This window comes from Coregonus lavaretus (genome assembly GCF_964263955.1).
Source record: "Coregonus lavaretus genome assembly, chromosome: 12".
In the NCBI taxonomy this organism is placed as follows: Eukaryota; Metazoa; Chordata; class Actinopteri; order Salmoniformes; family Salmonidae; genus Coregonus; species Coregonus lavaretus.
Window position 1 is genome coordinate 36754923 of NC_139999.1, and position 24512 is coordinate 36779434.

Consider the following 24512-nt stretch of genomic DNA (forward strand, 5'->3'; position numbering starts at 1 on the left):
CTTCTTATCAGTGCTTGACTTGGACTGAAATAGGTTCTGGTACTCATTTTGGGTGCTGGTACTGTTTATATTTAGGTGCAGGAGCTCCACAATACCTTTTGAGCTAATATTCTATAAGAGGAACAGGAGCTCAAGCAGTAGAACATTTGAGGTGCTGGTACTCAGCTCCGGTGAGCTCCTTGCCCAAGTCAAGCACTGCTTAGCCCTTGCGCAAATAGCCTACAGCTGTGTCTGTGCGCAGGAAACTCTGAGGGCCCAGAATATTTTATACAATGTTGCAAGTTTGCTAGCTCAAGCTTCAGGCTGGACCCAAGTTAATAGTTGATACAATGTTTCAAGTTCGTTGCAGACAGGCCATGTGTAGCCAATGTGATTTATAGAATATTTATTTTTATCATAATATTTTCTACCTGCAGGTTGTAATGTTTTTATTTGTTGGCTTTATGTAGGCTACTTTTACATAGTAGGCAATGGCAATAGAAGGTACTTTTTAGGTTAGTATTATTTTCATTTAGATTTGGATAGAATTTTGATTAACCACATGACAATGATTTTGAGATGTGAAGACATTATTATAAATTAAATGAAACTGTTTCACGAAAACTGCCACGCAGATTGGTAGAAATGGTAAGATAAATTGAGAAAGGTTGCCGACTCCTCGTGTAGCCTATTACCGGCAACTTCAGGAGAGTATTGGCAGAATCTGCGAAAGCCAGCAGGAGCAGGAGGAGAATAGTTGGGTCAGGTTGAGTTTTTTTTTCTTCTGGTCATCTAGATCTCTGGCACCCTCTTGATGGATTTGTCTTATTTCATCAAACCGTAAGCTAAAAGCATCAGACAAGCTCAATGCGTATAGTTGATTTTATTACAACACATAGGGTGTGTCTATACAGTGGGGAGAACAAGTATTTGATACACTGCTGATTTTGCAGGTTTTCCTACTTACAAAGCATGTAGAGGTCTGTAATCTTTATCATAGGTACACTTCAACTGTGAGAGACGGAATCTAAAACAAAAATCCAGAAAATCACATTGTATGATTTTTAAGTAATTAATTTGCATTTTATTGCATGACATAAGTATTTGATCACCTACCAACCAGTAAGAATTCCGGCTCTCACAGACCTGTTAGTTTTTCTTTAAGAAGCCCTCCTGTTCTCCACTCATTACCTGTATTAACTGCACCTGTTTGAACTCGTTACCTGTATAAAAGACACCTGTCCACACACTCAATCAAACAGACTCCAACCTCTCCACAATGGCCAAGACCAGAGAGCTGTGTAAGGACATCAGGGATAAAATTGTAGACCTGCACAAGGCTGGGATGTGCTACAGGACAATAGGCAAGCAGCTTGGTGAGAAGGCAACAACTGTTGGCGCAATTATTAGAAAATGGAAGAAGTTCAAGATGACGGTCAATCACCCTCGGTCTGGGGCTCCATGCAAGATCTCACCTCGTGGGGCATCAATGATCATGAGGAAGGTGAGGGATCAGCCCAGAACTACACGGCAGGACCTGGTCAATGACCTGAAGAGAGCTGGGACCACAGTCGCAAAGAAAACCATTAGTAACACACTACGCCGTCATGGATTAAAATCCTGCAGTGCACGCAAGGTCCCCCTACTCAAGCCAGCGCATGTCCAGGCCCGTTTGAAGTTTGCCAATGACCATCTGGATGATCCAGAGGAGGAATGGGAGAAGGTCATGTGGTCTGATGAGACAAAAATATAGCTTTTTGGTCTAAACTCCACTCTCTGTGTTTGGAGGAAGAAGAAGGATGAGTACAACCCCAAGAACACCATCCCAACCGTGAAGCATGGAGGTGGAAACATCATTCTTTGGGGATGCTTTTCTGCAAAGGGGACAGGACGACTGCACCGTATTGAGGGGAGGATGGATGGGGCCATGTATCGCGAGATCTTGGCCAACAACCTCCTTCCCTCAGTAAGAGCATTGAAGATGGGTCGTGGCTGGGTCTTCCAGCATGACAACGACCCAAAACACACAGCCAGGGCAACTAAAGAGTGGCTCCGTAAGAAGCATCTCAAGGTCCAGGAGTGGCCTAGCCAGTCTCCAGACCTGAACCCAATAGAAAATCTTTGGAGGGAGCTGAAAGTCCGTATTGCCCAGCGACAGCCCCGAAACCTGAAGGATCTGGAGAAGGTCTGTATGGATGAGTGGGCTAAAATCCCTGCTGCAGTGTGTGCAAACCTGGTCAACACCTACAGGAAACGTATGATCTCTGTAATTGCAAACAAAGGTTTCTGTACCAAATATTAAGTTCTGCTTTTCTGATCTATCAAATACTTATGTCATGCAATAAAATGCAAATTAATTACTTAAAAATCATACAATGTGATTTTTTGGATTTTTGTTTTAGATTCCGTCTCTCACAGTTGAAGTGTACCTATGATAAAAATTACAGACCTCTACATGCTTTGTAAGTAGGAAAACCTGCAAAATCGGCAGTGTGTCAAATACTTGTTCTCCCCACTGTATATGGAAAAATACACATAATTTGTTTTCAACCAAAAGAACAGACTGCTTTCGGTCGACCAATATTTTTTTAGTTGGGGACAGCCCTAATCTATTGGTACTACATTGTTGAAGTAGTATTAATATTTAACTTGTATCTATTTGTGTCCATCACAGAGGCTGCAGAAGAGGGCGGAGCGTTTCAACCTGCCTGCCACTACTGATAGTAAGAAAGAGGCCCGCGCTGCCAGGTGAGGACCGAATTACACATTATCCCTGCACCGAATTACACATTATAATGGATCATATGTTGACTTTGGATAAAACTAGGGTTATACAGATTTTGGATAAAAAGAATGGGTTGCAGTCAGAATGCACCTCTGTCTGGTGACTGTTAGACGCGCGCGCATAGACAGAGAGTTCAGTTCCAAGCCTAAGAAGCTTGTCTGTTGGCGAGGAGTGAGACAACTCTTTTTCCTGTTTATCAGGAAACCCAGATTGCGGATATGATTTATCACTATCCTGCTGTGTGTCTTGGCCAATTCTCTCGACTTCGCTATTATATGTCAGTCGTCTAGATAGCACATTATCCGTATCCCCTATTGATCGTAGGGGGGCGATAGCTGCATTCACGCAAACGGTGAAGTAGCGAGGGCTTAAGCTCAGGCTGAACGAGAAGACACAACTTGTATTCTTTGTTCTGAAATGAGAACCTGACAAATTTCCTGTGCCTTTCCACAATAGGTACGTGAAAGAACGCGTCCTTCAGGTCCACCGTGGTGAAATAATCTGCCTGTCTGACTACTTTGAATAGACGGCGGTGTGTTAACATGCGAAAAGGTAGTTTTCGAAATTATTTGTTCAACACCCTCAACTCTAAGATCGGTCTCATGCCACAGTCTTTCTTTGGCACTAGAAAATATTTCTGATAATGACCCGTATTTTTGTCTGCTTCCCTCACTGGGTGAATAGCTCCTTTTCCTACAAGGGAGGTTATTTCCTGTTCTAGAATAGGGGCCTCCTGAGCTGAAACTGTCGTGGGCGTGACACCAGTGAAGCCCGGTGGACTGCGAGCGAAAGGCAACGCTTAACACTTCCGAATTGTATTCAGTACCCAAGGGGGAGCTGTGCATGCGTATTTCCACACACTGTCTGCTGGACAGGTCCGCTCTTTCTATTAGAGAGGGCAGGGCTGTCATTTGATTGGGAATATCTAACTGGGCTAAAGGCAGAGGTTGCTGTGCGGTTTGACGATTTAGATTTTGACTGTTTAGCCAAGTCACAGGCAGGGGGCTACTGCGTGACTGGATTTAAACTGTCTCGGTGAAACCTAACTGTCCCAGCCTTATATTTGGCCTTAGGCTCATGGAATATTTCTCTAAGGCTGTGATGCTTGTAAGAGCGAGTGGATGTGGGCACGAGAATGGGTGGGAGACATAGGAGTGTGCGCTGGAGGGATGTGTGGAAGTGTGTGTCTTGTGTGCACATATACCGGGCGGCTTTTGCTGGCAGTGGGCAATGTGTAGCTAGTCTTCTCTTTCGTGTTGCTAACAGGCGTGGAGCGGATTTCTCTGACTGTAAGATACAACACGAAGTCCCTCTCAGGAAGGCTGTCAGGCCCTCCGCGGTTTCTTCCCTCTGTACGCCTGGGCAGCCTGCTGCTGCTGAAGGCGGAAAGGATTACGGTTCCAGGCTCTCGCACCAGCTGCTGGAACGGCGCAGGACACCTCAGGCGTCTGTGTGGGTCTGTCCTGGGCCCGGAAGCACTCGCAGAGCGATGGCGAGGTGGAGGGCCTTCCCTGTTTTGGCGAGGCTGGTTGGGATGAGGTCGTGGGGCAGGGAAAGGAGCCGGGTGAATGATAGCCTTGAAGGCTGCAGAGCCTTTCTGTTGCTGCTCAAACTTGTGTGTGATGGTCTCCACGATAGGCCCGAAGAGCCCAGATACTGTGACAGGAGCTTTCAGCAGCATGTTCTTCTCTCGTTCTCAAATGAAATGAAATCAAGCTTTATTTATACAGCACATTTCAGACATGGAATGCAACGCAATGTGCTTTACAGGAAAAACGAATAAAAAACAATCAAAATCAAAGCTGAAATACACTACATAACCAAAAGTATGTGGACACCTGCTCGTCGAACATCTCATTCCAAAATCATGGGCATTAATATGGAGTTGGTCCCCCCTTTGCTGCTATAACAGCTTCCATTCTTCTGGAAAGGCTTTCCACTAGATGTTGGAACATTGCTGCGGGGACTTGCTTCCGTTCAGCCACGAGCATTAGTGAGGTCGGGCACTGATGTTGGGCGATTAGGCCTGGCTCGCAGTCGGCGTTCCAATTCATCCCAAAGGTGTTTGATGGGGTTGAGGTCAGGGCTCTGTGCAGGCCAGTCAAGTTCTTCCACACCGATCTCGACAAACCATTTCTGTATGGACCTTGCTTTGTGCACGGGGGCATTGTCATGCTGAAACAGGAAAGGGCCTTCCCCAAACTGTTGCCACAAAGTTGGAAGCACAGAATCGTCTAAAATGTCATTTTATGCTGTCTCGTTAAGATTTCCCTTCACTGGAACTAAGGGGCCTAGCCCGAACCATGAGAAACAGCCCCAGACCATTATTCCTACTCCACCAAACTTTACAGTTGGCACGATGCATTGGGGCAGGTAGCGTTCTCCTGACATCCGCCAAACCCAGATTAGTCTGTTGGACTGCCAGATTGTGAAGCGTGATTCATCACTCCAGAGAACGCGTATCCACTGCTCCAGAGTCCAATGGCGGCGAGCTTTACACCACTCCAGCCGACGCTTGGCATTACGCATGGTGATCTTAGGCTTGTGTGCAGCTGCTCGGCCATGGAAAGCCATTTCATGAAGTTCCTGACAAACAGTTCTTGTGCTGACGTTGCTTCCAGAGGCAGTTTGGGACTCTGTAGTGAGTGTTGCAACCGAGGACAGACAATTTTTGCGCGCCGCACGCTTCAGCACTCGGAGGTCCTGTTCTGTGAGCTTGTGTGGCCTACCACTTCGCGGCTGAGCTGTTGAAGTAAAAACGTCCTAGACGTTTTTACTTCACAATAACAGCACTTACAGTTGACCAGGGCAGCTCTAGCAGGGCAGAAATTTGACCTACTGACTTGTTGGAAAGGTGGCATAATATGACAGTGCCACGTTGAAAGTCACTGAGCTCTTCAGTAAGGCCATTCTACTGCCAATGTTTGTCTATGGAGATTGCATGGCGGCGTGCTCCATTTTTTTATACACCTGTCAGCAACGGGTGTGGCTGAAATAGCCAAATCCACTAATTTGGGGGGGTGTCCACATACTTTTGTATATATAGTGTATTTACTACATAACAAACATAAGATAAAAAACTAAAGAATGAAACAAACTGAACGACTAAAAAGCACCCTAAGGAAAAGCAAAGCAAAAAATATGTGTTTTAAGATGTCTTTTAAATATGTCCACAGTTTTTGACCCCCTTCTCTGGCAGGCTATTCAAGAGGCTGGGGGCATAATAACTCAAGGCTGCCTCTCCATGCCTCTTGGTCCTAGGCTTTGGGATAGTTAAAAGGCCAGTGCCAGAGGACCTGAGGTACATACTGGGTACATAACTTACAAGCATGTCTGACATGTATTGAGGTGCACAATCGTGGATTGATTTAAAAACCAATAGAAGAATCTTAAAATAAATTCTAAAACTCACAGGCAGCTAGTGCAGAGACCTGTTGCCTTCCTGAGCTCGACGTACATCTCTGGAGTAGCCTGGCCTTCCATGTCCCGGAGGAGATGGGCCTGGTAGGCCTGGAGGAGGGCCATGGTGTTCAGCATGGCTGCTGACTGGCCGGCTGCCTTGTAACACTTCTCCGCCAGGGAAGCGGTAATATGGCATGCTCTGGATGACAGCTGCGGTGGGAAGTAAGCCCCTGCCAGCATGGTTTCAGGGGCTGGTTGTGGATTTGGCCAAGACAGGCCTAGCTTAGTCACAGCCCTGCCCAGGACATGAACTCCTTGTTGTAAGGGTCCTTGTCAGAGATCGGAGGGGCAGCCTGCATCTCCTCCTTGTCCTCCTCCTCTATTCCACCCTCACTCTGAGCCCCTTCATCTTAGCCAGGATCTCCATAGGCGTCCCACTGGCTGTATGGAAGCCTCTCAGCTCCCGGTGCGCTGCGTCCTCGAAAGAAGCAGCAGGTTGAGGAAGGGCTGGGGTGGAGGCTCTGTCGCGTATTGGAGCGCCGCATCTCGGCCACTCGTCCGTAGGTGGAGAGATAGAGATCAGCACTACTCGATGGTGGAGGGAAGGCCGGGGAAGCCCACAGCAGTGGATACAGAAGAAGGCGTCCGTAAGAGCCACCTCCGCGTGTTCTGGTCCAAGGCATCGGGCGCACTCTCCGTGACCGTCCCTCCCCGACATGTTCGCCTTGCACTTGACGCACTGTTTTATCCCGGCAGGGAACGTCATCTCGGCCTGAGAAGAAATATCTTTAAAAAACAGAAAAACCTGAATGAATCCGTCTGGTATCTACACTCAAAGCTTACGAACACTGTTTGAGTGTGATTGGGAAGGCGATTATAAAATAATTACCTCAGAATCCTTGGTCTCCTCAAGCTTCCCTGGCGGAGAAGTGTTACAAGGCAGCCGGCCAGTCAGTCACTCACCACCTTCCGGAGACATTTGAAACCCCACCTCTTTAAGGAATACCTGGGATAGGATAAAGTAATCCTTCTACCCCCCCCTTACCCCAACCCACCCCGCCCCCCCTAAAAAAAAAAACATTGTAAAGTGGTTGTACTACTGGCTATAAGGTGAATGCACCTATTTGTAAGTCGCTCTGGATAAGAGCGTCTGCTAAATGACGTAAATGTAAATGTAAATGTAAATGTAAGTGCGACACGTTAGCTAGCAAGATAGCTAGAAGGACCATTAGCAAAGAGTGGCTAGCAAGCTAGCTGACTCAGGCTACTAAATGGACCGACGCCGAAGGAATCTAAATTAAATCTAAAATATCTTATTCACTGCTAGGTTGAATGTGTAGGCCGTCCGAAATTGAGCAGTTTAGACGAAAAATAAGAATAGATGAATTTACAGGTGATAAAATGGTGGCTTCGATAAACAGTGGTGGCTGAATAAAGCAAGAGTGACACTCCGGCAGGGCAGTGCGTATTATACCTTCAGGGGTGGGGCATTATGCGTCATGGCCCGGAAGGGGCAATCACTGCCTGCCGTGGCCTTGATGGGACTTGGGTGGCTTCAAAGTTGAAAATTTATTCAGTGGTGCTGTCTGGAGATAGCTTATAGCATAGTAAGAACTCAAGTTCGAAATGAAGTAAAACCAATCATATACTGTACATCTTGCATGTAGGCATCAGCAATGTTTCACACTTTTATGACCCTTCCCTTGACATCCTCAAATTGATTAAATATAGTAGTTGACAATCAAGTTTTGATCATTACTCAGTGAACAATGTCAGGTAGTTATGTTAAAATAATATTGAATGTATTATGTGGCAATTATCTACTCCAGGGTCAACTCGAATTGGACTGTCGAAAGGATAGTAAAATGGATGTTAAAAAGATGTAGGCTGTGCAAGTGAATATTAACTGAATTGATCTGATGTTTGTCAGATTTGGTTTACCGGCTCCAACACCGGCTTCCACACCAGGTGAGTTGGATTTTTAGCTTTTCATAAGTTCTTCAGCATGACCAGTCAAAATTGTATGTTGTAATTCATGTATATTTTTTCTCTTTTTCTATTAGGTGCAGCAGTTGCAAATAGTAAACTAACTGTGAGTATCAATGGGGTTTATCTATTTATTTATTTTTTCTATTGTGACAGTGACTGGACTTAAAATGGCTCATTTACAGTAGGTTGCTATGACAATGTTGGTGTTTCCCCTGTATTAATTTAGCAAACAAATATGGTACAGGAAAAAATATAGCGATGCTAATGGTAGATGGAAAGGCTTTCCCAAAAACCTTCTCAATTAAAGGACCCCCCCAGAGGAAGTTGCCGCCACTATTTCGAGGCAATTTCCTGTCATATGCACTTTTTGGTTCCACCTCTGAGGAATGACGAAGGCTACGTATACATATTCATGAATTGGGTGTGGGAATTTCCATAATTAAGATAAACATCAACAACAAGGCCACTGACAGCTGTCAGAGTAGCTAGCTAACATGCTAACCTTATATAGCTAGCTATCCTGCTAATCTTATTTAGCTAGCTAATGTTATCTGTTGTCTGTTGTTGCTGGGTTTTACTACACCGTATTCAAAAGATTACCCAGATGGCTCTATTGCTGGTTCTGTAGATGGATTTATCATAAGCATTGATTTAGGCAAAACTTTGCCACAGATGGAAACCACTGGCCTATCTTTGACTTCGCATCTATTGTTATTTCCAAGGTTTTGGCATCTTCCATAAATTGCGGCCGCGAATCCGACATAGAAATAGTTAGAAAGAATAAAATGAAGCACCGGGAATATGGACACGGTGCAACCATTGGTGGGTAGGCTGCTGGCAGGCTTGCAACCATTGGTGGGTAGGCTGCTGGCAGGCTTCGGGGCGGTACAGCAAAGCTGGCCCGTGTTCATGTTTCTCACAGGGGAAGTGAAATGATAAGCTACAATGACTTTGCCCATTATCATGTAAATTACATGTAACTAAATTACATGTAACTACTAAGTTCTTTGAATTTTCTTTCGCATGTGCCTTTTCATTATCTGGATAGACACTTGTATGGGCGAGTGGGTGTATGGGTGAGTGGGTGTGTCGGAAGGAGTGTGTGTGTATGGAAAGCAAATCAGCTAATTGGGCAGATTTGTTGCCACTCAAGAACGTTTTGTGTGGCTGATCGGGCTGCACAATAAGTCGGCAACCAGTGCAACAGTGTTGTATTGGCCTGCCTGCTGACTTGAAGTGCTTCCTACAGGGTATCACGGTCATGTCGCCGGCGGTAGCTAACATGATAATTTTTTCCCCAAATAGGATAGCAGCCAACACAAGAAATAACTAATATTGATAACCATCTACATGATACATAGCCTACATACAGTCTACTACTCAATGGGGAGGGCGTGAACGGCAACACCGGGACACAGTGCCCTTCGCTTCCACTTGACAAGCACTACTGTCCGGCAACGGCGTAGGAAGTAGCTGCCTAGTAGCCATTAGCCAATACCCATCATAAATACTTTTAATCAAAAATAAACAATCGTCAGGTTTTATAACTGAAAATTGACAGTTATTTGTGTAAAAGTAATAGTGAAATATGACTCAGACTCATCCATCCAGTCCAAACTCTCGCGTTACGGTAGCTCAATGTACAGTAGTTGCGTAGTAAGAAACAGGAGAGAAAAAAACAGCTCAATCAAAACCGTCTAACTTATAGCAGAGCGCTTTCGACACACCCATTCCATTCCATTCCACACGCCCACTACTTTCCTTTGGACACACCCATTGCTTTCCACACACCCACTACTTTCCTTTCGACGCACCCACTCGCCCATACTCAAATCAAATGTTATTTGCCACATGCACTGAATAAAACAGGTGTAGACCTTACAGTGAAATGCTTACTTACAAGCCCTTAACCAACAATGCAGTTTTAAGGAACAAAAAGTGTTAAGTATAGAATAGATGAGTACAATTGTTTACAGACAGATTATTTCACTGTATCTCAATTCCAGTGGGTCAGAAGGTTACATACACTAAGTTGACTGTGCCTTTAAACAGCTTGGAAAATTCCAGAAAATGATGTCATGGCTTTAGAAGCTTCTGATAGGCTAATTGACATAATTTGAGTCAATTGGAGGTGTACCTGTGGATGTATTTCAAGGCCTACCTTCAAACTCAGTGCCTCTTTGCTTGACATCATGGGTAAATCAAAAGAAATCAGCCAAGACCTCAGAAAAAAGATTGTAGACCTCCACAAGTCTGGTTCATCCTTGGGAGCAATTTCCAAACGCCTGAAGGTACCACGTTCATCTGTACAAACAATAGTATGAAAGTATAAACACCATGGGACCACACAGCCGTCATACCGCTCAGGAAGGAGACGCGTTCTGTCTCCTAGAGATGAATGTACTTTGGTGCGAAAAAGTGCAAATCAATCCCAGAACAACAGCAAAGGACCTTGTGAAGATGCTGGAGGAAACAGGTACAAAAGTATCTATATCCACAGTAAAACAAGTCCTATATCGACATAACCTGAAAGGCCGCTCAGCAAGGAAGAAGCCACTGCTCCAAAACCTCCATTAAAAAAAGCCAGACTACGGTTTGCAACTGCACATGGGGACAAAGATCATACTTTTTGGAGAAATGTCCTCTGGTCTGATGAAACAAAATTAGAACTGTTTGGCCATAATGACCATCGTTATGTTTGGAGGAAAAAGGCGGATGCTTGCAAGCCGAAGAACACCATCCCAACCGTGAAGCACGGGGGTGGCAGCTTCATGCTGTGGGGGTGCTTTACTGCAGGAGGGACTGGTGCACTTCACAAAATAGATGGCATCATGAGGAAGGAAAATTATGTGGATATATTGAAACAACATCTCAAGACATCAGTCAGGAAGTTAAAGCTTGGTCACAAATGGGTCTTCCAAATGGACAATGACCCCAAGCATACTTCCAAAGTTGTGGCAAAATGGCTTAAGGACAACAAAGTCAAGGTATTGGAGTGGCCATCTCAAAGCCCTGACCTCAATCCTATAGAACATTTGTGGGCAGAACTGAAAAAGCGTGTGCGAGCAAGGAGGCCTACAAACCTGACTCAGTTACACCAGCTCTGTCAGGAGGAATGGGCCAAAATTCACCCAACTTATTGTGGGAAGCTTGTGGAAGGCTACCTGAAACGTTTGACCCAAGTTAAATAATTTAAAGGCAATGCTACCAAATACTAATTGAGTGTATGTAAACTTCTGACCCACTGGGAATGTGATGAAATAAATAAAAGCTGAAATAAATCATTTTCTCTAATATTATGCTGACATTTCACATTCTTAAAATAAAGTGGTGATCCTAACTGACCTAAGACAGGGAATTTTTACTAGGATTAAATGTCAAGAATTGTGAAAAACTGAGTAAATGTATTTGGCTAAGGCGTATGTAAACTTCCGACTTCAACTGTGTGTGTATGTGTATATATATATATATATATATATATATATATATATATATATATATATATATATATATATATATATATATATACATACATACATACATACATACATACATACATACATACATACATACATACATACATACATACATACATACATACATACATACATACATACATACATACATACATACATACATACATACATACATACATACATATATATATATATATATATATATATATATATATATATATATATATATATATATATATATATATATATATATATATATATACATACATACATACATACATACACACAGTGCTATGAAAAAGTATTTGCCCCCTTTCTAATTTTCTCTACTTTTGCATATTTGTGATACTGAATGTTATCAGATCTTCAACCAAAACCTAATATTAGATAAAGGGAACATAAGTGAACAAATAACAACAATTACATATTTATTTCATATACAAAGTTATGCAACACCCAATTCCCCTGTGTGAAAAAGTAATTGCCCCCTTACACTCAATAACTGGTTGTGCCACCTTTAGCTGCAATGACTCCAACCAAATGCTTCCTGTAGTTGTTGATCAGTCTCTCACGTCGCTGTGGAGGAATTTTGGCCCACTCTTCCATGCAGAACTGCTTTAACTCAGTGACGGATGGGTTTTCAAGCATGAACTGCTCGTTTCAAATCCTGCCACAACATCTCAATTGGGATTAGGTCTGGACTTTGACTAGGCCATTCCAAAACTTCCAATTTGTTGCTTTTTAGCAATTTTCATGTAGACTTGATTGTGTGTTTTGGATCATTGTCTTGCTGCATGACCCAGCTGCGCTTCAGCTTCAGCTCACAGACAGATGGTCTGACATTCTCCTGTAGAATTATCTGATACAGAGCAGAATTCATGGTTGATTCTATTAAGGCCAAGTGGACACGAGGCTGTTTGGCTCATCTCAGTCCCGAAGAGGAATAACTTTGCAGCTTTCTGATTAATAAGCAATGCCATACTGGTGGGTTGTAACGTTCAAATAAAACTAAATGTAGGCTAAAAATAATTTCTATGTCAAAACATAGGAAAATACAGAAAAAGTGGGCAGTTCAGATTTGTCACTTCAAGCCCAAATATATCATACTTTGACTAAATCGTTGTGCAACATCATGGGTAAGGTTTGGCCATTTAGTTTTCAGCTTGAAAAAGTGGATTTCTACTGGTGTGGGCGTTTTTAAATGTTAACTAGCTACAAAGTAGCCTATGCCTACCTGACAGAATGAGATCGTGATTATTTGCATCAATCCAGTGGGCATTTGTTTTGCAAACTCCAACACGTGTGCTACAGAAACACTGCTAACCAAACAACAGTGCTAGGTGCATGCACACTTGAATTAAAGGGTAACTACATTCAAAAATAGAAATGTCTTAATGTTTCGAAGACCTCAAAAGCGGTCTCCTTGTGTTGTTTTAGCATTGTTGTGTACTTAGAACATCCAATTTTGTTGTTTTTCTATTTTAAAAAGTGTGATTTGAAAGATCTAATCCCTGAAAAAAGTGGGGAAAATCCGAAACCTGAACACTCCCAACCTCCCCACCACCCTTCTGACATTCTTGCAGGGAAGCAAACTTGTCACTTTTCGGCGGTATTCACCGCTTTGATCTCAAAATAGTCATCCACGTGAACCGTGTAGAGCTGTAAAAAAAAATTTGTGGGGGGAGGGGTCTGACTTAAAGTGGGCAGACGCAGTGCGTATCACCCATTGAACTATAAAAGAGAGGCGCGAACAGATCTTCTCCCTGTGTGATCCCCGTGGTCCTCTGTAGCTCAGCTGGTAGAGCACGGCGCTTGTAACGCCATGGTAGTGGGTTCGAACCCCGGGACCACCCATACACAAAAATGTATGCACGCATGACTGTAAGCCGCTTTGGATAAAAGCGTCTGCTAAATGGCATATTATTATTATTATTATTATTGTTATTATTATCACTACCTTCTCTGGCGGCTGTGTCGTCACTCACTCAACGCAACAAACTTTGTTCCTGACTGGGAAATTCGGAATGTAACTCGAGGTAAGCAACCTGTGTATGAAAAAGGCTGTGATTATACTTGATGAAAAGCAAATTATAATTGCATGTATGTTTCAATAGCACAAATTATTACACACAAAGTTAACATTAGCTAGCTGACGTTAGCTAGCTAGCTACGTTAGCATCTAAGTTGGCAAGCTAACATTACCACCTTCATGCCTCCACTAACTTTGTGTTGCCTCAGCTTACTTCACATGTCTGTGTGTAATAACCCACGGAACAAATTAATTAAATGCATTGGAGGAAGCGAGGGAGTAACTTTATAAACTTGGTTGGTTTATTACTAAACCTAGCATGGTGGCGTAGGCAGCTGCACAACAGCGGTGTATATTGGGGCCATGACGTTCCAATACTCTTAACAATGATACCAATGAATAAGTACCCGCTGGTGGCGTTTGTGTAAAGACCTTAGGCAAACCCACATTACCACACTGTGTGTGAGTAGTCTCTAGTTACTATGTAGGAAATTAGAAAATCAAATGTAATTATTATACTGTGTTGTTGGCATCTTTGTATTAAATCGTGTAATTTATGCTTTGGTTTTCAGAATTTGAGGAGAGGGTGTCTAAGCCTGAGTCAGGGCTGAGGTGCAAGTGGAGCTGGGCCTGGCTGAAATTGGATGCACAGACTGATGTCAAGGAAGTGCAGCACACCTTCCCACTTTTTTTTATTTATTTGTTTAAAGGTAGACAAGCCAGGTCATGCAATATGCAGGCTCTGCTGTATGTGTGATGCCAGTAACACAGATGCCAGTAACACAGGGCCCTGAAAATATGAGATAAAGGGTGCAGGTGCCAGTCCCTGCTTTTGAAAGAGTTGGAAATGCTGAGGTGGGTGCATTTAAGCTACTATAGGCTAGTCAGTATCTCCTGTGTTACTATATCAATATAATATCAGCGCTCCAACCATAGATTACTTTGGTGGGCAGGGTAGGCCTACCATGTGCGTTGCAAGTGTTAACGTACTGTTTTCCAGGTGTGTATTTTGACATTTTTAAGTTAATTCTTCATTCCTGATTGATAAACTAGATATATTCTCTGGGTCTCATCAGTTGGAATGTCATAAGCAAACCATTTGCCCTTAAAACTGAAAACCATCACTCTGTGTGGTCTTAAAATAGATGAAGTTGCATTTTACAATAACATGCCATAATTCATTCACAGGGCAGCCAAACCCTTGTCCACAAGCTGCATGCTTGAAGTGATCACCACTTTCATGGCATGCTTCCTCAAGGCTGTGCATCACCACACCCAAGAAAGAAGCAAATGGAGATGGACTTCATTGACAAGATGCTGCCTTCCAGAGAGTTGTATGTTGGACCAGTGGCTGATAAATCCAGGACACCCGCTTATTATATGTATAATGCTAATGAGAAATAATTTTGGGGTAACACGTTACTTGACACCCAGCGTTATGACACAGTCATAATGTCATAACAGCTGACATAACTTGTCATAACCTGTTATAATATGGTCATAACACTGTCATGACACATATTTAGACCGGGTGTGACATATATTGCTACAATGGTTGTGAGATGTATCCTAACAAGCAAAGTTTGAAATGTGTTCTACCCTCTTGTGGCTTTGAGTCTCTAGTGACTCTTGTCAAGGAGTGAAATTTAGGTAATAAAAAAACGTGTTGCCATGATATACTATAGATTGATTGCTTTTTGGATTCTTCTAGATGCACACAGCTAAAGAAAAAGAGCACTAGATGTCTTACTCCAGGCAAAAAGGAAGAAGGCTAACGTGTAACGTGGGCTATAGGTGTAGGTGAGTGTAGGCTAGATATGTGAGTGATAACCAGTTACTGTTATGTTTATTATATTGACTGTCTGGTCCTCTCCTACGGTTCCTGTTCCACTGGCTGAGAGAACTAAGCCTAGGAGAAGGTGGCTGCAAATGAGTGAGTGTATGCTAGATATGTAAGTGATAACCTGTTACTGTTTATTATTTTGAGCATTAAAATGATTTTCTTAAAAATAATGGGGGTTATGAGTCGTGTGTGTTAGACTGACAGGTCAGATTCTACTAAGATGAGACGGAGTTGTTTAATGTTGGCTGAAAATAATTAGTTATTTAGCAGATAGCCTAGTCCTTGACCTTCACCTTACAGTTCTTAATTAAACCCACTGGAAAGTACATGTCCTAAACAAGAAAATAAGAAAATCCTAACTTAAACTAAACCTTAAACCCAGACCAAAGAGCCCAACTCCCCCCAACCCCAGGACATACTTTTCTCTGTCTATTGTGGTTTGGAAAGTTAGGAGGATTGAGATTGTTCAAATATTTATTATGTTCATGTTATTCTCTGACAATATGTAAATTATATGCAAATTGTCACCTTTTTGGACCCTCACCTGTTTGCATCCCTGTTTATTGGAGAAGAACAAACCTGTGGTTTTCTGTTTGTAAGAAGATGATAGGACTTGGTTTCCCTCGCTTTTTCAATGTGATGTTATGAATAGGAATTTGTAAACACCTGACTTTTCTTTATGGAGCTCATAACTAACACCTCTCCTCCCTCTGTGGTGTTAGGTCAGCGTTGAGGTCCTGAAGAAGCGGGCAGAGCGCTTTGGCATGAACGTCTCCTCTGTCGCCAAAACGGTGAGCTGACTCATGAATTCACTACATGACCAAAAGTATGTGGACACATGCTCGTCGAACATCTCGTTCCAAAATCATGGGCATTAATATGGAGTTGGTCCCTCCTTTGCTGCTATAACAGCCTCCACTCTTCTGGGAAGGCTTTCCACTAGATGTTGGAACATTACTGCGGGGACTTGGTCCATTCAGCCACAAGAGCATTAGTGAAGAGGCAATTAGGCCTGGCTCGCAGTCGGCTTGCCAATTCATCCCAAAGGGGTTTGGTGGGGTTGAGGTCAGGGCTCTGTGCAGGCCAGCCAAGTTCTTCCACACCGATCTTGACAAACCATTTCTGTATGGACCTCGCTATGTGCACGGGGGCATTGTCATGCTGAAACAGGAAAGGGCGTTCCCTAAACTGTTGCCACAAAGTTGGAAGCACAGAATCGTCTAGAATGTCATTGTATGCAGTAGTGTTAAGATTTCTCTTCACTGGAACTAAGGGGCCTAGCCCGAACCATGAAAAACAGCCCCAGACCATTATTCCTCCTCCACCAAACTTTAGAGTTTGCTTCCAGAGGCAGTTTGGAACTCTGAAGTGAGTGTTGCAACCGAGGACAGACGATTTTTACGCCCTACGCTCTGTGAGCTTGTGTGGCCTACCACTTCGCGGCTGAGCCGTTGTTGCTCCTAGACGTTTCCACTTCACAATAACAGCACTTAGTTGACCGGGGCAGCTCTAGCAGGGCAGAAATTTGACAAACTGACTTGTTGGAAAGGTGGCATCCTATGACGGTGCCACGTTGAAGGTCACTGAGCTCTTCAGTAAGGCCATTCTACTGCCAATGTTTGTCAGTGGAGATTGCATGGCTGTGTGCTCGATTGTATACACCTGTCAGCAATGGGTGTGGCTTTAATGGCTGAATCCACTCATTTGAGGGGGTGTCCACATACTTTTATTTATATAGTGTACATGGAACTTAAGTACACATGTATGCCAAACAAGCACATATTTAAAGACTAAAGCTATATCGTTTTCCTATTCTATACAGGCTGTATCTTATGTGAACCAAGTAGCCTAATATTATTACATGTAACCCCAGAAACCCATGGGTATCTGAACATAATTTATAACAAGTGTGAGTGATCTTTTTCACAATTCTTCTATTAGTTAATCCAGTCAGCAGTTTTCCTCACTTCTCCTTCACTGCTAACATAACCATCTTATTTATGACAACTCTTTGCGTTGAGCTTGTCTGATGCTTTAAGCTTACGGTTTGATGAAACAAGACAAATGCCTCAAACGGGCACCAGAGATCTAGATAACCAGAACAAAAAAAAATGTTTACTTGACCCAACTATTCTCCTCCAGCTCCTGCTGGCTTTCGCACATTCTGCCGCTACTCTCCTGAAGTTGCCAGTAATAGGCTACACGAGGAGTCCGCAACCTTTCTCATGTGGATCTGAGTGCCAGTTATGGTTTTCATAGGCACATTTTTGTGAAACAGTTTAATTTAATTTATATTAACGTCTTCATATCTCATTCAGTGAAAAAGAGAAGATCCACCTTGATTTATTTATTTTTGTTACATAAAGTCTGCTCTTAGGGTCTATGGGTGCTCTTTTAAAACCTTTGCTTTATATGTTTTCCTCTCTGCTTCACTGGCAATGCCTTCTGCATATTTGATTGCAAGAACAGCTCAAATAAGCAAAGAGAAATGACAGTCCATTACTTTAAGACATGAAGGTCAGTCAATACGGAACATTTCAAGAACTTTGAAAGGTTCTTCAAGTGCAGTTGCAAAAACAATCAAGCACTATGATGAAACTGGCTCTCATGAGGACCGCCACAGGAAAGGAAGAACCAGAGTTACCTCTGCTGCAGAGGATAAGTTCATGAGAGTTACCAGCCTTAGAAATTGCATCCCAAATAAATGCTTCACAGAGTTCAAGTCACAGACACATCTCAACATCAACTGTTCAGAGGAGACTGTGTGAATCAGGCCTTCATGGTCAAATTGCTGCAAATAAACCACTACTACAGGACAAGCAAAAAGAAGAAGAGACTTATTTGGGCCAAGAAACACGAGCAATGGACATTAGAACGGTGAAAATTTTAGATTTTTGGTTCCAACCGCCGCGTCTTTGTGAGATGCAGTGTGGGTGAATGGATGATCTCCGTGTGTGTAGTTCCCACCGTGACGCATGGAGGAGGAGGTGTGATGGTGTGGGGTGCTTTGCTGGTGACACTGTCTGTGATTTATTTAAACTTCAAGGCACACTTAACCAGCATGGCTACCGCAGCATTCTGCAGCGATACGCCATCCCATCTGGTTTGGGCTTAGTGGGACTATCATTTGTTTTTCATCAGGACAATGACCCAACACACCTCCAGGCTGTGTAAGGGCTATTTGACCAAGAAGGAGAGTGATGGAGTGCTGCATCAGATGACCTGGCCTCCACAATCACCTGACCTCAACCCAATTGAGATGGTTTGGGATGAGTTGGACCACAGAGTGAAGGAAAAGCAGCCAACAAGTGCTCAGCATATGTGGGAAGTCCTTCAAAGCATTCCAGGTGAAGCTGGTTGAGAGAATGCCAAGAGTGTTCAAAGCTGTCATTAAGGCAAAGGGTGGCTACTTTGAAGAATCTCAAATATAACATATATTTTGATTTGTTTAAAAAGAAAAAATGGTTACTACATGATTCCATATGTGTTATTTCATAGTTTTGATGTCTTCACTATTATTCTACAATGTAAAAAATAAAGAAAAACCCTTGAATGAGTAGGTGTGCAGTTATGTATGGATGAGTGGGCCAAAATTCCTCCACAGCAACGTGAGAGACTGATCAACAACTACAGGAAGCGTTTGGTTGGAGTCATTGCAGCTAAAGGTGGCACAACCAGTGTAAGGGGGCAATTACTTTTTCACACTGTGGCATTGGATGTTGCTTAACTTTGTTAATGAAATAAGTATAATTGTTTTATTTGTTCACTCAGGTTCCCTTTATCTAATATTAGTTTGTGGTTGAATATCTGATAACATTCAGTATAAGAAATATGCGTAAGTGGAGAAAATTAGAAAGGCGGCAAATACTTTTTCACGGCACTGTATGTGCAGCTAATGCTCCTCCTTCAGATTCATCATATTATGAAGATCTGTTTTTTGACAATCTCCATACAGAAATCATACCATTTCAGGCAGAGGGTAAAGTGCTTCTTTGTGGAGATTTCAATGCGAGAACAGGTTCTGAGCCTGACTACACTGATGTGGGAGGTAACCAACACGTAATTGGACACCCCTCCTTGTACAGTAGCCCTATTATACATAAAAGAAACAGTCCTGACCAAATACTGAAGGAGTTAGTGCATTTGTGTCGAGCCTTAGGCCTGGATATGCTTCATGGTAGAATCTGAGGGTCGTTTTACTTACTGCTCAGCTCTTGGGAAAAGTGTAGTTGATTATGCCATCACTGACATGGAAACTTCCTCCATTACAGTGCCTTGCAAAAGTATTAATCACCCTTGGCGTTTTTCCTATTTTGTTGCATTACAACCTGTAATTTAAATTGATTTTTATTTGGATTTCATGTAATGGACATACACAAAATAGTCCAAAATTATAGAAAATAAATAACAGAAAAGTGTTGCGTGCATATGTATTCACCCCCTTTGCTATGTAGCCCCTAAATAAGATCTGGTGCAACCAATTACCTTCAGAAGTCACATAATTAGTTAAATAAAGTCCACCTGTGTGCAATCTGTGTCACATGATCTGTCACATGATCTCAGTGTATATATACACCTGTTCTGAAAGGCCCCAGAGTCTGCAACACCACTAAGCAAGCGGCACCATGAAGACCAAGGAGCTCTCCAAACAGGTCAGGGACAAGGTTGTGGAGAAGTACAGATCAGGGTTGGGTTATAAAAAAATATCCAAAACATTGAACATCCCACGGAGCACCACTAAATCCAATATTGAAAAATGTAAAGAATATGGCACCACAACAAACCTGCCAAGAGAGGGCCGCCCACCAAAACTCACGGACCAGGCAAGGAGGGCATTAATCAGAGAGCCAACAAAGACACCAAAGATAACCCTGAAGGTGCTGCAAAACTCCACAGCGGAGATTGGAGTATCTGTCCATAGGACCACTTTAAGCCGTACACTCCACAGAGCTGGGCTTTACGTAAGAGTGGCCAGAAAAAAGCCATTGCTTGAAGAAAAAAATAAGCAAACACGTTTGGTGTTCGCCAAAAGGCATGTGGGGAAACATATGGAAGAAGGTACTCTGGTCAGATGAGACTAAAATTGAGCTTTTTGGCCATCAAGGAAAACGCAATGTCTGGCGCAAACCCAACACCTCTCCTCACTCCGAGAACACCATCCCCAGAGTGAAGCATGGTGGTGGCAGCATCATGCTGTGGGGATGTTTTTCATCGGCAGGGACTGGGAAACTGGTCAGAATTGAAGGAATGATGGATGGTGCTAAATACAGGGAAATTCTTGAGGGAAAACCTTTCAGTCTTCCAGAGTTTTGAGACTGGGGTGGAGGTTCACCTTCCAGCAGGACAATGACCCTATGCATACTGCTAAAGCAACACTCGAGTGGTTTAAGGGGAAACATTTCAATGTCTTGGAATGGCCTAGTCAAAGCCCAGACCTCAATCCAATTGAGAATGACTTAAAGATTGCTGTACACCAGCGGAACCCATCCAATTTGAAGGAGCTGGAGCAGTTTTGCCTTGAAGAATGGGCAAAACTCCCAGTGGCTAGATGTGCCAAGCTTATAGAGACATACCACAAGAGACTTGCAGCTGTAATTGCTGAAAAAGGTGGCTCTACAAAGTATTGACTTTGGGGGGGGGGGGGGGGGGGGGGGGGGGGGGGGTGAATAGTTAGTTATGCACGCTCAAGTTTTGTTTTTTTGTCTTATTTCTTGTTTGTTTCACACAAAAAAAATATTTTGCACCTTCAAAGTGATAGGCATGTTGTGTAAATCAAATGATACAAATCCCCCAAAAATCAATTTTAATTCCAGGTTGCAAGGCAACAAAATAGGAAAAATGCCAAGGGGGGTGAATACTTTCGCAAGCCACTGTAGTGCATTCGCTGTCAGACCACAGACACCATTTTTAGATCACAGTCAGATCAATGTGTTTCTGAAGAAATTAACCAGCAATACTCATTAGAAAAAACAGCCCAATAAACTGTACAACCTGAACCAATCGTAACAGATGGGCTCCAAACAGTGCAGAGAAATTCCTCCTGTAGCTCAGTTGGTAGAGCATGGCGCTTGCAACGCCACGGTTGTGGGTTCGATTCCCACGGGTGGACAGTATGAAAAATGTATGCACTCACTAAGTCGCTCTGGATAAGAGCGTCTGCTAAATGACTAAAATGTAAAAAAAGGTAATTGAAATATTAAACTTTGCTTTGAGTAGCACACATATAACCCGGCTGACAGAACCTTCTCTCCCAGAGTTATAGCTACTGCTTTCCCCGTACTGGGCGAAGTAAGCCAAGCACTAAATTCCTAGAATTACTAGCTAGCCCTGTCTCGGACTTACGGGTCCTCAACAGCCATCTGATAAAAGTTAATGTTCCATATGCTTATGCACAATGTGCTGTCTCGCTCCATTTGTCAAGGTGATTCATTCACTACTGTCGATCTGCAGGATGCTTATTTTCACAAACATTCTGCCAGCACACAGGATGTTTCTCAAGTTCGCCTTTCAGGGCATGGCCTACAAGTATCTCACTGGTCCATTCGGACTATCACTAGCCCCTCAGACTTTCAGCAATGTGTGGAGGTGGCATTGAACCCACTGAGGTGCAAGGGGTTCAGAATCTCTGCCTACATAGATGACTACCTGCTCTGTGCCCACACACAGGAGCAAGCCGTGAAAGACACTGCTACCCTTACAATCCACCTCACAGCTAGGTCTCAGGATCAATCCGATTAATGAAAAAATAGATTTTCAAAACCTGCAATGAGTTTCTAGCCCAAGGGAGGGTATTTGCTTGCTCCCCATGTCACCGCGAATCTCATAGTGTTTAAAAATCACTGGTTTTAAAATGTTATGACTTCGGATGACGTCATCGGGTAGAACTTTTAAACTTTTTTTTTTCTTCTACAAAACTTAAATGTGACGTTTTCACATATATTGACCTGGTATTGTGCTGGAGATAATGAAAATGAGGTTGAAAAGTGGTGGAGTTGCCCTTTACTGCGACAGGCCTACCGCTCCGAGTCATGGAGACTATTCAGAGCGCTAGGCCCCTTCTACACACTCACTTTATGACAACAAGTGGCATGTGTTTGAGAGATGATGCAAGCAGAAATGGGTTATTCCCTTTCTATGCTCAGTTTCAGATGTACATTGCTTTCTGCAGGACCTTTTGGACGTGGAAAAGGTTTTTCCACTGTAAAGGTGCACCTGGCTGCCATCTCTGCCTGCCATATAAGCTTCAACAACGATACAGTGGGGAGACCCCCTTATCTGCCATTTTTTGAAGGGCGGCGTTGCTTACGCCCGGTATCAAAGCAGCTAGTCCCATCCTGGGACCTATCTATTGTGCTTGAGGCCATTTCACAGCCGCCGCTGGAAAGTGTGGAAGTGAAACTTATCTAATTTAAAACCGCTTTACTTTTAGCTGTTACATCCGCATAGCGAGTGGGAGAGCTGCATGCACCATCTGTCCACCACTCATGCCTGGACTTTGCCCCAGGGTTGTCCAATGTTACCCGACAACCTAACCCCGCTTTTGTGCCTAAAGTTAGTAGTGCTTACAATCGACTCACTTTTGAGCTTTCAGCCTTTCACCACTGCCTTTTTCCTCTTTGGAGGAATGGTGTCTCCACCGCTTGTGGAGCATCTACATGGACAGGACAAGAGCCCTTAGAAAGAGCGACCAGCTCTTTGTCTCTTGGGCACCTCCACAAGCAGGGAGGCCCATTTCTCGCAAGGTCTTATCCTATTGGATAGTGGATGCTATTATAGTGGCATATAATAGCAAGGGTTTACCACCTCCAGAGGGCCTGAGAGCTCATTCCACTGGAGGTATGGCTGCGTCATGGGCATTGTTCATGGGCGTCTCTGTACAAGAGATCTGCAATGCTGCATGTTGGGGAACCCCCTCGTTAGAGCATACGGTGTTTAGTGTCGGGACTTCTGAGGGTTGATTCTGTCTAGACAACCTGGCTTCGGAGAGTATATGAGCGCTACGGGAGTTGGCTATATCCCCATAGTAAAAGAGATCAAACAAGTATTTGAAATAAACCGTTGGGTTACTTGACGTAACCCCGGTTCTATGATAATGAGTGAGGTCTTTCACCGCGTTTCCCTTCACGCTTTGCGTAAAGAAGAAAACATATACTTGGAAAGTGAAGCTAGTAGGGAACGACGGAGCCTTATAAAAGAGTGGGGTCTCCCAACTATTCGCCATCGCTCGTGTCTGTCTACAACAGATGTTGTGTGATTGGAGCTTCCTTGACTCACTTACCCCTAGTAAGAGACCTCACTCATATTATCATAGAACCGGTGTTACGTCAAGCAACCAAATGTTTATTTCTTTCACAGGTGGTACATAATCAAACAACGGGATAACATCGCTAACTACACATACAGTGCATTCGGAAAGTTTTCAGACCCCTTGACTTTTTCCCAAAATATGTACTTTATAGCCTTATTCTAAAATGTATTAAATTGTTTTTTCCCCTCATCAATCTACACACAATACCCCATAATGACAAAGCAAAAACTGGTTTTTAGACATTTTTTAATAATAAAACATTACATTTACAGAAGTATTCAGACCCTTTACTCAGTACTTTGTTGAAGCACCTTTGGCAGCGATTACAACCTCGAGTCTTCTTGGGTATGACGCTACGAGCTTGGCACACCTGTATTTGGGGAGTTTCTCCCATTCTTCTCTGCAGATCCTCTCAAGCTCTGTCAGATTGGATGGGGAGCGTCACTGCACAGCTATTTTCAGCTCTCTCTAGAGATGTTCGATCGGGTTCAAGTCCGGGCTCTGGCTGGGCCACTCAAGGACATTCAGAGACTTGTCCCGAAGCCACTCCTGCGTGGTCTTGGCTGTGTGCTTAGGGTCGTTGTCCTGTTGGAAGGTGAACCTTACTGGCGGCTTTAGGTTTTAGTGATGTTATATATATGCAGGCCTCAACCACTACCCTGAGAGCACTTGATTCAGTATATCATGCGGCCCTCAGGTTC

At 43.3% G+C, this 24512-nt stretch overlaps 1 protein-coding gene across 2 annotated transcripts in view; it reads left to right on the forward strand.

Annotated features, from left to right (window-relative positions):
* The window catches only part of LOC311138987 (SAP domain-containing ribonucleoprotein-like), an 83608-nt gene that overhangs the window by 21461 nt on the left and 37635 nt on the right, over positions 1–24512 (forward strand). For both annotated transcript variants that reach the window (XM_084173806.1, XM_084173807.1), the window contains exons 6-9: positions 2654–2727; positions 8097–8134; positions 8230–8258; positions 16226–16294. In XM_084173806.1, coding sequence (XP_084029932.1) covers positions 2654–2727; positions 8097–8134; positions 8230–8258; positions 16226–16294 — 210 coding nt within the window. The remainder of the gene's footprint in view (positions 1–2653; positions 2728–8096; positions 8135–8229; positions 8259–16225; positions 16295–24512) is intronic.